Source organism: Talpa europaea (assembly GCF_964194135.1).
Source record: "Talpa europaea genome assembly, chromosome: 11".
In the NCBI taxonomy this organism is placed as follows: Eukaryota; Metazoa; Chordata; class Mammalia; order Eulipotyphla; family Talpidae; genus Talpa; species Talpa europaea.
This window is the reverse complement of record NC_140078.1, coordinates 40,449,758-40,465,977: the sequence shown is the minus strand read 5'-3', so window position 1 is coordinate 40,465,977 and position 16,220 is coordinate 40,449,758. Positions and strand designations below refer to the sequence as shown.

Below are 16,220 nucleotides of genomic sequence, written 5' to 3'. Positions count from 1 at the left end.
GAATTTGCTTAAAAATCTCAGGGCAGGGAATGGGGCATTCAATTCTTGGGCAAGTGGCATCAGGTGTGAGAAGAGCAGAGATTGAATGGACCTGAGGTCGACTGTGTTCCTGAATCCTAGCACATGGCCTTGCATGTGGACTTGTGTGGAGTCAGCTAAGACCTGCCTTTGGGGGCGACTGTGCAATTATGTGCTTGGCTTGAAGCAGGTGCTTTGAGTGGGTATGCTCTACAGCAGGTGTGCTCCAAGCAGATAGATCTTAACAGGGTAGTGTAGAACCTCCTCAAAAACCCTCCAGGGAGGGGCAAAGGGAGACACTAACAGGCACACTTGACTCACTAGACTTCAGCAGGGTGACAGCCTGTCTTCACACCCCAGGAGCAACACCAGGGCCAGAGGTGGCCATGCATGTGCCTTGCCTGACAACTGCAAGGCTGACAAACTACAGGTCCTTCCAGAGAATCTGCCTTCCATTTTCCATTCCCACACTTGCAAGAGGTATGGCGCAGACAGACTGACAAACGGGCTACTCACATTGTCATTTGGATACAGGACTCTGGAGATATTCTCGGCCAGGTTTCTGTCCAGCACTGCCTCCACATAGCCACCCACATTGACTGAGAGCAGAGAAGGGGAGGTCAGACCCAGGGTGCTCTGGATGCCCCGGGCCTACCCCGTGGCTCCGTACCACTTTCCCGAGAGTCTAAGGACAAGTATTGCTGAACAGATTCCCCCCACCCCCTGCTGCTGAAGTGCCCTGCTTCACCCACCCCAGATCTGGACTGGCAGCCATAATGTTTCCCATTCTTGTGAGGGCCCCTCACTCTTTCATGAGGGTGCAGAGGTCCTACAGGACCTCGCTCTGCTGGTGACCCTCCATGGGGAGCCCCAGTGCTCACAAGGAACCTGTCCTTTGCCCTCTTGCAGCTAGAGGGGTGTGGCCAGGGGAGCACATGGACTCTAGCCAAGCGCAGAGACAGGACAAGAGCTGAGTGGGGAGAAGGGAGATTGGGCATAAGCCACCCAACAGGACAGGGAGAACGCACAGTCCTGGAGTTTGAAGTCATTGGGCGCTTTGGCAGACCACAGCCTCATGGTGTTGACAGTGTTGTTCTTGTAGCCTGGCACTGGGGTGTCATAGGGCATGGCCAACACCACCTGGCCGAGAAAAGAGACGTTAAGACTGAGTCAGCCAGACCCACGGTGCTGGCCACTTGATCCGGTCAGAGACTGTCTTGACCCACCAGGTGGGACAGCTCCAACCTTGCAGGAAACAGTTTCACCTCCCTGCTGATGGTCTACCAGCTCTTCTCCTGCCCCAAACACACCCAACCTGCCCTTCACCACAGTCCCCTGTGCCATGTAGTAACCCAACCCCTCCCACCCTGCCACACACCTGCACCCACAGCCCCTGCTTGCTGACTTCCTGAGCTGGGGACACCTGTGACAGCCTCACAGGTATGCCTTTCATCAGTATCCTGGGTCGCATTTGTCTTCTAGCTTTACCTCCTGCAATCCCGACATGTACTCAGTTCCCCCAGCTCTTGTTCCCTGAACAGCCTTTCCTCCCAGTGCACACCATCTGCCCTCATGCCATCTCTCTTCTCACTCCACTCCAGGCAATCTCAGGACCAATACCTGTCTCCCAACAGTGGACACCTACTCCCGACCTCCACTTCCCATCTGTAGCAAGGCTCCTTGTGTTGCATGCCTTGACCTCTAACCTTCAGCAAAATCAAAGCAGCTGGCTCATTCTGCTTAGACGGAAATGACAGGACCTGCTCTTCACCCAGAGCTTGCCATATCCTCCTGATTCCCATTTGTCTAAAAGTATCAGCTTTGCTTTTGCCAAAGCACCCCAAATCTCTCCTCCCCTCTCCATGGCCCACTCTCAGGGGTAAGTTCTGCATCCTACCCTGCCTGGGATTCCCCAGGGATCTCTGGGCCTCCTCATCTTCATTTTCTACAATAGCTTCATTTTCTACAACACACATTTAGAAATTCAAATTCCCTTCTCAGAATTTTTAATCTAAATATAATTTATTATGACATTTTAGGACTCCATGACATGGCTGCAGCCAGTTCTTGCACAGAGGACCCTATTAAAAACAGATGTTGCAGGAAATCAGGACAACTTGCTTTTGCCTGCCTGCGACTGTCTCACCTTTCTGTGCTGATGCTACCCACATCACCAGACAACTGACTCTTACTCACTCCAAGTACCCCCTCTCATGAGGTCCTCCTGCCAGGTCCCCACCCCCCCAAGCTACTGAGATGTATGCTCTCTGTGTCTCTGAGCCCAGACCGGACCATGTGCCTTTGTGTCCCTGTGGCTAGCACTGTATCCTTTTTCCTGCCCTGGGCCCCCATCAGGCCTGGCTGTTGATGGACATCCACCCACGCCCAGGGCTCTGATAGCTCAGGGAAATGGCAATGCTAGGAGGTGCTGGTGATCTCCCCAGGCGGTCAATGCCCTGGTCCCATCACAACACTGCCCTATTGCCATTAAACACTTGCCGGTCTCAACCCCCATGTGCAACTACAGAGTAGGCTTAATGTCCTGCAATGTCCACTGTCTAGGAAGTTCTTGGCAAAGTCTAAGGAATTGGGTATCAGAGCAAAATAAAGCCTCCCAAGTTTATATCTGGAGTTGAGTCCTCCACAGAAACAGCAAGTTTCCCGCGCTTGAGAGGAAGCCCATACCACACGGAGGACACAGGTGGCCACGTACTCAGACCCACCCTGAGGCCAGCCAGCAGGTACCTGCGTGTCCAGCCACTGCACCCCCTCAGGGGTGTGCTGAACTCTTCCATAGAAGTGCACTGGGAGCATGTACTCAGGCCGGGCCTTCTCCCAGGGGTTCCCGTAGCGCAGCCAGTCGTCAGCCTCCTCCACCTGTAAGGACCGGCAAAGAGGGGAGTTCTCAGGGCCTCCCCGGTGGCGCAGCGGTTGAGCGCTGGGTTCCGAAGCTGCCCGCAGCCTCTGCAGCGCCGGTTCGATCCCTGGCTGCTCCCCGGCCACCGGAGGAGGGTCCCACATGGCGCGCAGACCTCTCCTGCCACCCGCTGCTCCCCTCAGCAGTGTACTTTGGTCCTTCTGCCTGCTCTGCTCCCTGCTCTGGCTCTGGTGAATTCTCTCACCCTCCCGCGCTTCTGACTGTACGCAGTGCATGTATAAACAAAACAAACGAACAAATAAATAAATAAATAAAACATGCCTCTATAAAAGAGAAAAAAAAATCCAAAACTTAAAAAAAAAAAAGAAAAAAAAAAAAGAAAAGAGGGGAGTTCTCAGAGGGAGGGACAGTCCTGCTCCAGGGCCAACCCTGGGCCCTGCTCTGCACTGACCACGCAGTCCCGAGGATGTGGCCCAGCACGGAAATAAAACTGTAGGCTAGTTACAACACAAAAACTTCCAATTCCAATCAAAGCCAAGCTTAAAAATCAACAGACTACTAAAGAAACAAATGCATACTAAAGTTAGAAAAATGCATCAAAGTAAAAAGACATCAAGAATCAGCTGAATTCAGTAATAATAAGGAAAGAAGTCCTAACACTACGAGGTGGCTGGGCCATGAGAACAGGATGCTAAGTCAAAGATGCTACATATGATATGATTCCAGTTCAGCAAAACATCTAGAACAACCAAAGCCATACACAGAACATAAGGAGATAGTTGTCAGGCTCTGGGTGTGACTGACAGTCGTGCTGGGTTTCTTCTGAGGATGATGAACATGTTCTGGAAAGAGACAGTGATGCGGGATGCTTGGCTCTCTGAATATATTAAAAAAACACTTGATATCTATATAAAGTTGTTATTTTAAAAAGAAAAGAATCACAGGAAGCCCATTGCTTTGAAATGACACCATGCACCGGAGGGGGCTGGAGAGCCTTGGCTCACCTTGCTGCTAGGCCTCCCCAAGGCAGCTTATTATTTCAGACTGCACCCAGGGGTATGCAAAATCAGTGAGTATGTTGAATCTGCAAAATCAGTGAGCATGCAATGCAAAACCACTTCCAAAATAACACTAAAAACTGTCTCACAAACTCATCCTTTGAATAGAAGCATTGTAGGGTTATTTTCCCCACCACCCTGTAGAATTTATACTGCTTAGAAACAACAGAATAAATTAATTCAGGAGGGCAGTGAATAAAGAATCATGAAAATAAATTAAAATTTCAATGAGGTCAAGTCTTTTTTTCTTTAAATTTAACAAGCAACCCTATGCATATTATTTTGAGGGACTTTTTTTTTTTTTTTTTTTTTAATAGAGGCATGCTTTTATTTATTTGTTTTGCTGGTTTGTTTGTTTTGTTTATACATGCACTGGGTACAGTCAGAAGTGCGGGAGGGAGGGTGAGAGAATTCACCAGAGCCAGAGCGGGGAGCAGAGCAGGCAGAAGGACCGAAGTACACTGCTGAGGGGAGCAGCGGGCGGCAGGAGAGGTCTGCGCGCCATGTGGGACCCTCCTCTGGTGGCCGGGGAGCAGCCGGGGATCGAACCGGCGCCGCAGAGGCCGCGCGCAGTTTCGCAACCCAGCGCTCAACCGCTGCGCCACCAGGGAGGCCCGGGACTTTTTTTTTTTTTAATAGTTTTCTGCAGAAATAAAAAGTCACCAGCAAGAGCATTTGGGTTATGATTTAGGAAGGTGACATGGCTGAGATGACTGCTTCCATATCTTCAATATGCCCCTCTTCATCATACTGGCAAGACTTCTGTTTCTGGTGATAGATAGATAGTCTTCACGTAACCAGTGCCAGCTTTCACCTCCTGCTGGCGTGTCCTTACACATTAGTGAAATTCTCCAATACCAGCACCTGGCTATCTCTCACAGGGTAATTTCAGGAGTCACCTGCAGAAACAGCACCTTCCCAAATATGAAACGCCTTCTTCCTGCCCATGAAGCCAACATGCCAGGCAGTCTGACCTGTGGCCCGTTTGTAATGATGCTGCTGTCCAATTATGTGCACATTTAATTCTGCTATGCAAAACTCAGCTAAAGCCACTCTCACTGACAGGTTCACTTGAAAACTCATCTGTCATTGTAGGGTTGTCTTTACACTGCAATGCAAGATGCCAAGAGACACAGGAAAGAAAGAAATGTCCATTTTCAGACAAACACACCACCAAAAGCTTTCCTGCTGATAACCGTAACCCAGAGAGGCAGGAAAGAGCTGCAGAGTCTGCCTTACAAACACACACGCAACCTCAACCGGGAGAGTCAGAGTGGGCCACCACGCACAGGGACTGGGGCACCGGAAAAAAACTCAGAATTGTTAATGAAATTATCGAAAGTGCTAGGAGGAGACACATTTCTCCCTTCAAGGTTGGAGACAGCATTTCTATAAATTAAGCAATGACAGAAATCTGTTTTAAGTTTTCTTTTATGTTTAGCCATTATTTTTCTTTACTAACATTTTGTTATGAGCATTTTCAAACATATGGAAATGTTAAAAGAATTGACATCACTCCCACATCCCTGCCACCTAGATTCTTTAACTGTTAACATTCGCTGTGCTTGATGTAGTACAGGTTCATCCCTTTGTCCCTAATGTTCTGTTGCTTTTCAAAGTTGAAGACACTCTTCCACTGGACATTTAAGTATGTGTGTCACTAAGTACAGTCTATTATGTATTTATCTTTTAGGTTGCTACAGGTACAGTGAAATGTGTAAACCTTAAGAATGGCACTGATGAGCTGTGACAACTGCATGTGCCTGTGTGACTGAACCCTCTCGAGCACGGAGCATTCCCATCACACGGCCCCTAACCGGTTGTTCATTTGGGCTGTGCTTCTTTCATGTTACAAACCTTTGATCCCAGTCTGGCTCTGCTCTATCTGTGACTTTCTGGCTCCAAATTATATTACATAAACTATATTCCCTTCCAGCAGATGGTTATGTCTTCCATCTGAAGGGCCAAATGAGGGGAGATGGCCACCTTGCCTGGGTAGGACAGTGAGACCGTGCTTCCCCCACACATCTCTGGCCACCTTGCAGAACTGCCTGCTGCTTAGGTGGAGCCTGATCTTCCTAGAGGACACTTTGCTTAGTAGTCTGGTCTCTAACCCCACCAAATACTGTTGCTCATTTGTGTCAGGGAGTGAAGGCAGGAGGTGGGAACAAAGTCCAACTGTTTTTCTAATTGCTCCAGCTGTCCCTCTGCTAGGAACTGAAGAGGGCCACCTTTGATATGCGTGCAGCCTTGGCACATGCACACACACACACATCCCATCAGGCCCAGCTGGGTGCCAGGCCCCACCCCACAAGGTCACCACCCAGAAATCATCTGCAAGGAGACAGCTCTTCCAGGCCTTATAGAACCAGGACAAGAGTAGGGAGCTCAGGTCGCTGCATGGATGCCCTCCACTGCTTTGCTTTCGACTGGCATGCTGTCTCTCTAAAGAGTTTAAAGAATAAAAATCCCAACTGTGTATTTTCTTGCATGAATGGGAATGAATAAACAAGTATAGGAGCCAAGTCTCACTCACCTGCCAGCCGCTGACAATCTTCTGGTTGAAAATCCCAAACTCATAGCGGATTCCATAGCCATAGGCTGCAAGACCCAAGGTGGCCATCGAGTCAAGGAAGCAGGCTGGAAAGTCCAAACACAAAGAACTTCTTGGCATCAATGACAAAGCCCACTGGAACCAAGCCAAGTAGGTGCTGGGTCCCTGGCCTCCAGTCAGACAGTGGCAACTCCCCTCAGTGTCAGGTTTCATGAAAGGAAAGCCCAACTCCCCCAGAACCCTCTTCAGCTTTAAGACACCAACATGGTGGCTATTTGGAGGTGGGAGGAAAGACTCCCACAGAGAACACTGAGGAACTCAGCATGTCTTTAAACGAAAACGTTCTATCAACCTTCTTTTTAAGACTTTCACTCAGGCTACAAGTCCTGTACCTCTCTGCACATAAAATCCAAGCTGGAAGGGGAGGAGGGAACATCACAAAATCTCTCCCCACGAGCTAGTGAAGAAGGCAGAGAAGAGGGGCTGGTGATGTATGTTTCACTCTCTGCCACCACTGAATGGCATCCTGCCCCCAGTTTCCCAAAAGGGGACAGAAGCACCAAAATATCATCAAAAAATGAAAACAAATGTTTTGAATAAAGATCCAGAAGGCAGCCTTATTAAAAAAGGAAAAAATGTCTAAACAACTATTAAAGTATGTTAGACCTTTGCTGAGGGGGTGGGATAAGATGACCTAAGTAAGATGTAAGACCTGCTCTTTTCTGGAGGAAATCACTCTCACAGGCAGGACACAGGGCTTGTCAAGCTACAGAAGGCTGGGGGATGCTGGGTCTGCACAGTGAGGGGGGTGCGCATAACAGAGGAGGAGGAACTGTCACCCCAATCACAGGAAGGCCATTGCAGAAGTGGCAAAAAAGGTGACGGGGATTCCAGCAGGAGCCAGACTGGGAAGGCCGGGAATGCCCTGAATGGGAACAGATGGTGGAGGGCAGGGAAGGAGACACTGGTCACTTTCAGAGGCTTGGATGAAGGGTGAGCTTAGGCAGCTAGTGGGTGAAGAGGACTCAGGGACCTGGGGCTTCAACAAGCTGCAAAAACAGCTTCTGCTTTTACTGACTAGAAAAGGGAAAGTAGGAAGACACTCATGATTGAGAAAATGCCACTGGGGTGAAGGCCACAGAGTGAACTGAGTCTTGGGCTGGTGGCATACAAGGTATCCATCCTCAGCTCAGTGTCTAGTCCAATGTCACCCTCGAAAACAAGAGCAGATCTCTGAGTGTGGGAGCATAACATACAGGATACTCCAGGGAGGTGGGGGGACAGGTCTTGCCAAGTGTTTTTTGTGTGTGGATTCATGTGCTATATTGTTTGAGGGAAACATGTTGCACTTACACTTGTTGAAGAATTTAAAATTTGAAAACACACACATATACACCTCAGATCAATTTTAGGATGTGTGCTCCCTTTACAAAATGACAACTTCCCAAGAGCCATGACTCAGAGTGGGCCACCCTCGCTGTACAGTGCAGCACAAAGCTTACTTCTGCTCCAGAAGCACTGCCTGAGAGCCTTCGGCACACAACGCAACCAAATCTCAACATGCTATCTCCACTTCCACCCAGACCCCTTGTCCCCAAAAAGCTGGTAAAAATAATTTAAACAGGGAAAAAAAAAAGACAAAAACTGGATATGCTTTCAGGATGGTCCAGGGGACAATGACAATTATCCCATGAAGAAATGGTTCTGTTATTTCAGGGCAATCTGATTACTGTTAAGAAAGCAGGAGCAGCTTGTTGTAAGGGGCGATATTCTGTATGTGTATGTGTGTGTGTGTGTGTGTGTGTGTTCATCTCTCTTTCTTTCAGTGGTTGGCACACTGGAAACCCCTCCAGCACCAGTTACCCAACACTGGCACCTGACTTTCATGATAATTATGAAGTATGTGAACGAGAACATAAATTCTGCATTATTTTCCCACTGGTGACAAAGATTTTGATTTGGGGAACACACTCTCCCATGTATTCTGAGGCAAATTTGCCCTGACAGACTAGAGCTAGAAGCGCAGTGGACCTTCGCCTCTCCAGGTGACCACTGACAAGGGCCCAGCCAGGAAAGACCCAGTCCCAGTGGATACAGTTACCTGCCAGCCTCCCCAGGCCTCCGTTCCCAAGGCCAGCATCCTCTTCTATTTCTTCCAGTTCTTCCAAGTCCAGCCCCAGCTGTGAATGACAGTAGAGGTAACATTTTAATAATACTTAATAGTTTCCTTCAAGCAACAGGAGGAAAATGATTTAAATCTGATGATCTTATATCAAAGGTTAGAATTTTTCTTTTTTAGATTTAAAAGTCTAAAATGTTAAAATATGGTGTTGGTTTAAATCAATGCACAAAAATAAAAATTTCCCAGGTATTTCAAAATTTGCCAAACTATTTAAGAGTCAACAATCAAAATGAGACTTGGTTTAACAGCCAAAAATATTATTACCAGGTTACTAACTTACTTATTATGGTGGACAGATTATAATATGTATCCTGAAAATGAAATCAATGGTTTTAGTAATTCTTTAATTTTACACGGTTTAATAATATTTATGACATTTTTTCAAACCAAATCCTGAAAGCACCATACCTGTGGCATTCCAATTGCATTCAACCAATCTTGTGAAATATACACGATATGTTAAAGTCACAGAAAAAGCAACAGAATCCACTCCACCTTATTTAAAACTGTTCCATAATGCAGATTTTAAGTCTCTTGATTATGGCATATGGATAATTGCTCCATCAATCTAGTTTTAGGATATGAAATACAACAAATTGCTCACAATAATTATCTTGAGCAGTGGTTTTTATTTTTTTTATATTTTTTTACTGAGATATATGTCTTGTAGTTTTTACCTATATTTTCTTCTATATATTTTATGGTTTCAGGTCTTAAGCCCAGGTCTTTTATTCATTTTGAGTTGATTTTTGTTCATGGTGAGAGGTAGTAGTCTAGTTTTATTCTTTTGCATGTGGTGGTCCAGTATTCCCAGCACCATTTATTGAACAAACTGTCCATGTCCCATTGCATATTCTTTGCTCCTTTGTCAAAGGTTAGCTGTCCATATATATGTGGCTTTATTTCTGGGCTTTTTCTTCAGTTCCATTGGTCTGTGTGTCTGTTTTTGTTCCAGTACCACACTTTTAATCATTATGGCTTTGTAATATAATACGAAGTTTGGCAGTGTGATAGCTCCATTCTCCTTTGTTTTTGTCGGTAGGGCTTTAGCTATTCGTGGTTTTTTTGTGGTTCCATATGAATTTCATCAGCATTTGTTCTATTTCTTTGAAGAATGTCATTGACATTTTTATTGGAATAGCATTGAATCTGTAAATTGCTTTTGGTAGGATGGTCATTTTAATATGTTAATTCTTTCAATCTATGAGCAGGGATATCTTTCCGTTGCTTTGTGTCTTCTTCTATTTCCTTTAACTGTTTTATAATTTTCTTTGTAGAGGTCCCTCACCTCTTTTGTTAGGTTTATTCCCAAGTATTTGAATTTTTTTTTGTTTCAATTATCTATAAAAGGGATGGTTTTCTTGATTTCTTCTTCAGACTGATTGTGTATAGGAAGACTTCTGATTTTTGTGTGTTGATTTTGTATCCTGCTACTTTTGCTAAACTGGTTGATTATTTTGATTAGTTTTTCTGTGGAGTTTTTAGGGTTCTCTACGTATATTATCATATCATCTGCAAATAGTGATAGTTTTACTTCTTCTTTCCCTATTTGGATTTCTTATATGTCTTTCTCTTGTCTTATTGCTCTGGCTAGGACCTCTGTATTATATTGAAGAGCAGTGATGAGAGAGGACATCTTTGTCTTGTTTCTGATCTTAAAGGAAAGGCCTTCAGCTTTTGCCATTGAGAATAATACTGGCTGTGGGTTTGTCATATATGATTTTTATCATATTAAGGTATGTTCCTTCTATCCTGAGAATTTCAAGGGCTTTCATCATGAATGGATGTTGGACTCTGTCAACTGCTTTCTCAGCATCTATTGATATGATCAGAGGGTTTTTATTTTTCTTTTTGTTGATGTGTTGGATTACACTGATTGATTTTCCTATGTTGAACCATCCTTGTGCCCCTGGAATAAACTCCACTTGATTGTATTGTATTATCCCTTTGATGCATTGTTGGATTCTGTTGGCAAGGTTTTTGTTGAGGATTTTTGCATCCGTGTTCATTAGGAAGAGTGGTCTGTAATTTTTTTTGTGTGTGTTGTCTTTGTTTGGTTTTGGTATTAGTGTAATGTTGGCTTCGTAGAACGTGTTTGGTAGTATTCCTTCTTTTTCAATTTTTGGAAAGAGTTTGTGTAGGATAGGCACTAGCTGATGTCTGAATGTTTGGTAGAATTCATTTGTGAAACCATGTGGGCCTGGGCTTTTGTTTTTGGGGAGTGTTTTGATTACTGCTTCAATTTTGCTGCTTGTAATTGGTCTGTTTATGTGTTCTATTTCTTCTTTATCTAGCTTTGGATTATTATATCATTCTAGGAATTTGTCCATCTCTTGTAGATTGTTCATTTTTTTTGCATATAAGTGTTCATAGTAATCTCGGATTATTCTTTGATTTCAATGGAGTCTGTTGTGATTTCTCCTCTTTTGTTTATAATCTTATTTATATGTTTTCTCCCATTTTTTTCTTTGTGAGCCTGGCTAGAGGTTTGTCTATTTTGTTTAATTTTTTAAAGAACCAACTTTTGGTTTCATTGATCTTTTGGGTATTTTTTAAATTTCTATTTAATTTATTTCTGCTTTGATTTTTATTATTTCCTTTCTTCTACTGGTTTTAGGGATTTTTTGTTGTTCTTTTCTAGTTCTTTGAGATATGAGATTAGGTTGTTTGAGTTCTTTCTTGTTTCTGATGTGAGCCTATATTGCTATATATTTTCCTCTTAGTACTGCTTGCTGCATCCCATACATTGTGGAAATTGGTGTCCTCGTTGTCATTCAACTCAAAGTATTTTTTAATTCCTTCTTTGATCTCCTTTTTAGTCCAGTGGTCTTCCAGTAATGTGGATTTTACTTATTTTTATTTAAGTTTTATTTATTTATGCATACAAGAACTGGGGTACAGGCCAGAGGTGTGGGGGGTGAGAGGATTCACCAGAGACAGAGTGGGGAGCAGAACAGGTGGATTGACTGAAATACACTGCTGAGGGGGGCAGTGAGTGACACAGGGGAAGTCTGCTGTGCCATGTGGGTAGCTCCCTAGTCAGGGATCGAACTCGTGCTGCAGAGGCTGTGGATAGCTTCATAGGTTGCGTCTTAACCCCGTGTGCCACCAGGGAGGCCCATAGTGTGGATTTTAATCTCCATGAAGTGGGAGGGTTCCTTGGTGTCTTTTCATGGTTTATCTCTAGTTTGATGCTTTTATGATTGGAGAAGATAGCAGGAATGATTTTGATCTTAATGTATCTGTTAATGTTTGTTTTGTGGCCCAGCATGTGATCAATTCTGAAGAATGATCCATGCACTTGAGAAAAATGCGTACTTGGATTTTTTTTGGGTGCAGTGTCCTATAGATGTCTATTAAGCCCAAGAGTTCTATGTCTTTATTTAGGGCTCTAGTGTCTTTGTTAATTTTTTGTCTTGCTGATCTGTCTATTGGTGTGAATGGGGTGTTGAAGTATCCTACTATATCCGCATTTTCTTTAATGTCTTTTTTCAGAGCTGATAGTAATTGTCTAATATATTTTGGTGCTCCTTCATTTGATGAGTATATTTTGATGAGTGTTATATCTTCCTGATGTACTGTCCCCTTGATCATAATGTAGTGTCTGCGTATGTCTCTTTTTACCTTTTTTAATTTGAAGTCTATTTCATATGATATAAGTATAGTTGTTTTTTACTTCTTTTTTGGTCCAATTGCTTGCAGGATTGTTTTCCAGCCTTTTACTTTCAGTCTACATTTATCTTTTGTAGTTAAATGTGTTTCCCAGAGCAGCAGAAGGTTGGATTTTGTTTTTTAATCCAGCCTGCTACTCTGTGTGTTTTTATTGATGAGTTTAGTCCATTTACATTTAGAGTTAATATTGATATGCTGGCATCTGTATTTGCCATTTTGTTTGTCTTTTTGTGATTTTATTCCTTGCTTTATTCTGTTCTTCTTATTCATTCCTCTGCTGGGTTTGGCTTTAGGACTTCTTGTAGAATTATTTGGAGTGGGGATTTAGTAGTAATGAATTTCTGGAGTTTCTGTTTGTCTGAGAAGGTTCTTATTTTTTCTTCATAGAGGAAGGAGAGCTTTTCAGGATTGGCATTCGTGGTTGGCATTTGCTGTCTTGAAGTTTGTTGAATATGATACACCATTCTCTTCATGCCTGTAGTGTTTCTTCAGAGAGGTCTGATGTCAGCTTGATTGGTTTTGTTTATAGGTTATCTGTTTCTTCCCTTGCCAGTTTGGTTATTTTTTCCTTGACTTGGACTCTTGCGAGCTTTACTATTATGTGTCTTGCTGTAGTTTTCTTTTCCTTGTGATAATTTGGTGTTCTTCACGCTTCCTCTTTTTTTTAAAAAAATTATTTATTCATTTATTCATTTATTCATTTATTTATTTATTTATTTGTTTGTTTGTTTGTTTATTTATTTATTTATTCAAGAACCAGGGTAGAGGCCAGATGCACGGGAGGGTGAGAGGATTCACCAGAGACAGAGTGGGGAACAGAACAGGCAGACTGACGAAATACACTGCCGAGGGGAGCAGCGGGCATGACAGGAGAGGTCTAGCGCACCATGTGGGACCCTCGCTGGCCGGACGGGATCAAACTGGCACTGCAGAGGCTGCAGACAGCTTCATAGCGCGGCACTCAACCCACTGCGCCACCAGGGGAGGCCCTCTTCTCGCTTCTTGTATGTCTATATTTGTCTCCATTTTCATGCTTGGGAAGTTCTCTTCGATTATCTCCTTGAATAATTTCTCAGCTCCTTTGTCTCTGTCCGTACCTTCCAGAGTTTCTATAACTCTTTTTTTAAATTAATATTTTATTATACATAATTCTTACATCATTTTTCATTTTTGCACAATGTATGCATTATCATTTTGATTATATTGCCCATACAATTGCACCCCCCCCCTTATTTTGACCTTAGTCCTTCCTCTCTCCTTCCCTCCCCCCAACCCCCACGTGATGTGTCTCTGGCTTATAGTTGCTTGTTGATTTTTATTTTTACTTTGTATTAATTAGTCTTTTTTCTGGTCCCTTATTTAGGTTTTCTAAATTTCTGCTATGAGTGAGACCATCCAGTATTTTTCTTTTTCCTATAACTCTTATATTTCCTTTCTTCATGGTGTCTGATAATTGCTAAAGAGTTTCCTCATTCTTTTTCCTTTGTACTTCTCCTTTTCTTTTTTGGTTCTTTTTATTTCTGTATCTTCAAAGGTACTGATCTCTTCTTCCATTTCATCAATTCTGTTTTTGCTGCTCTTCCCGGAGTTCTTTATCTCCTCCATTGATCTTTTGATATCCTGCGTTTCTTTCATTTCCTTCTTTAGGGAGTCAGTTTCATTCTTCAGTTCATTAATTATTTTTCTTATTTCATTCTTTTCCTTTTCATCTTCTTCATGTTTTTTAATCATGACAATTTTAAATTCTCTATCTGGCAGGCAGAGAAGTTCTTCCATGTCATTGTTGAGTTCTGGTGACTGAATTTCTTTTTGTGGTGTGTCCTTCCCCTGAGAGCTTGCTTGGTATTTATATTTTTGCTTCTCCCTGCTGTTTGCTTTCTAATTAGTTCTATGCATTGGGACATTGTGCCACTGTTATTGCGGGCATCTCTTTGGCATGGTCCTTCAGGGATGTTGGAAACTGTTTACCAGACCGAGTCCAGTACTGTTAGGCCAAAACTCCACCAGGGTGTTGATGTGCTGTAGCTGCGTTGCTGGGCGCTGTCCCTTGGGGTTCCTTCCCTTTGTATTTACTCAGTTCCAGAAGGAAGTCTTGGAGTCCCTGCCTTCCAAGTATCAGGTAGTTGATTTTGTTCTGATCACTAGAACCTGTACTTTCAGACCTGTGCTTTTTCCCAGTACTTGTCTCGAGTATGGAGGGGGGGGAGGGGAGTACCTCAACACAGGGGATATGGCTCATGCTGGGTGCTGTGTCTGCCTCATGTTCACCTGTTGCTGTCCCACAGCTGTGTGGATCCCATACCTTGAATTATGTGCCCTGGCTCTCAGTTCCAGGGCTCTCTGATCCAAAATGCTGACTGTCATCCAGTGTTGTGCCTGCTGTTATGGCGTGTTCTACACTCCAAGTCCCATGCCCGGCTCTCAGTTCCAGAATGCGGGCTGTCACGTGAGGCCTTCGGTAGTCTTGCTCCAAGCCACGTTGCCCTTCTCACCCTCATTTGTGTGGCCCACCCCTTCTCAGAGCAGGAGGGTGGTTTTAGAATCCCTGCCTTCCAACTATCAGGTGATTTTGTTCAGTTGGTGATTTTGTTCTGATCACTAGGTGGCACCAGAGACCTTTCCTAGTATCCTTCCAGACCGCTTTTTCCCTGTAGGTCTCCCTGGAATGGAGAGGGGGATTGAAGTGGAGTGCCTCAACTGTGCTGGGTACTATGTCTATCCTGTGCCCGGCCGTTTTGGTGATCCTGAGCCCCAAATTTCATGCCCCAGTTCTCAGTTTCGAAGCTCTCAGATCTGGAATGTGGGCAGTAGTCCAGTTCAGTGCCCACTGATATTGCACCTTTTGCGCCCTGATCCCGTGCCTGGGAGCCTGAGTTTTTGATTACCCAGTGCAGGTCATTCACTCCTATGCATCTCTCCACAGTCCTAGGTCACAGGCACAGGAACCTGAGAAGCCGCGATCCACATATACTTTCCACATGCACGCTTATCTGCACAAACTTACTGGCTGGGCTTTGTTTATTTGCAAGTCTCTCCCTTTCTCTGCTCCAGGTGGGCCTGTGGAGTCCCTATCTTCCTCTGATGGCACTGGGTTTGTGATTACCTGGTGCCCACAGTTCCAGGTCATGAGGCGTGATGCCTGCAGCAGTTCCTTTCCGCGTTATTCTGCTTGGTCTTTAGTTTGTTGTTTTTTTTTTCTCCTTTCTATTGGTTGAAGTGTGCTGGCTTTGTGGGTTGTGGAGGGTAGCAGGGTTCTCATGCTTTCCTCTCTTCTCATCCTCTGTTATTGTAACTTTCCTCTTCAGGCAGATTGCCAGCGTTGCCAGTTTATCTTATGTGTCCTGGTTCTTACTCAAAGTGTTTCTTCCCCACCATGTTGATCTTTCCATAGCAATTTCTACGAGTGTGTCCCACCAAAAATGTTTTGGGTATATGGGGGAGGTAGGATTTACTCAATAATGCATTATTAGTTCAAACTTAAGAAACATGTTTAACTATAACTTTTTCCAAACTTATCAGATCATGGAACCTCTTACTAATAAAACATTTCTTAAACTCAGAGACTAACACACTAAATAAAGACGGTACGGTAGATATGGGGAAAAACAGTTTGTTCCTTTATGTTTTTCCTTGAATGTTACTGGTACGCTTCATTCAGGGAGGACAAATTTTGCTTGAATTTAGAGCATTCAAAAGAGGGGTAGAAAGTAGCTTAATGACAGAAAGTCTAAAGCCTTGCTAAAGTGGGCTTCTTAGATGAAGACAGAGAAATGGAGCACCTCAGAGCATGTCTTCTCTTAATATGCTGTTTTTAATTTTTTGAGACAAAATTCACATACCATAAAATCCACCCTTTTA

The 16,220-nt window shown here is 44.0% G+C and overlaps 1 protein-coding gene across 3 annotated transcripts in view; it reads right to left on the bottom strand.

The window, feature by feature from the left end:
* The window catches only part of PYGB (glycogen phosphorylase B), a gene marked incomplete at its 5' end in the record, with an annotated part of 53,377 nt that overhangs the window by 17,789 nt on the left and 19,368 nt on the right, over positions 1-16,220 (bottom strand). For 2 of the 3 annotated variants that reach the window (XM_084247883.1, XM_084247884.1), the window contains 5 exons: positions 535-617; positions 1,047-1,158; positions 2,764-2,895; positions 6,491-6,594; positions 8,610-8,688. In XM_084247883.1, coding sequence (XP_084104009.1) covers positions 535-617; positions 1,047-1,158; positions 2,764-2,895; positions 6,491-6,594; positions 8,610-8,688 — 510 coding nt within the window. The remainder of the gene's footprint in view (positions 1-534; positions 618-1,046; positions 1,159-2,763; positions 2,896-6,490; positions 6,595-8,609; positions 8,689-16,220) is intronic. The other variant, XM_084247885.1, reaches the window with a different exon arrangement.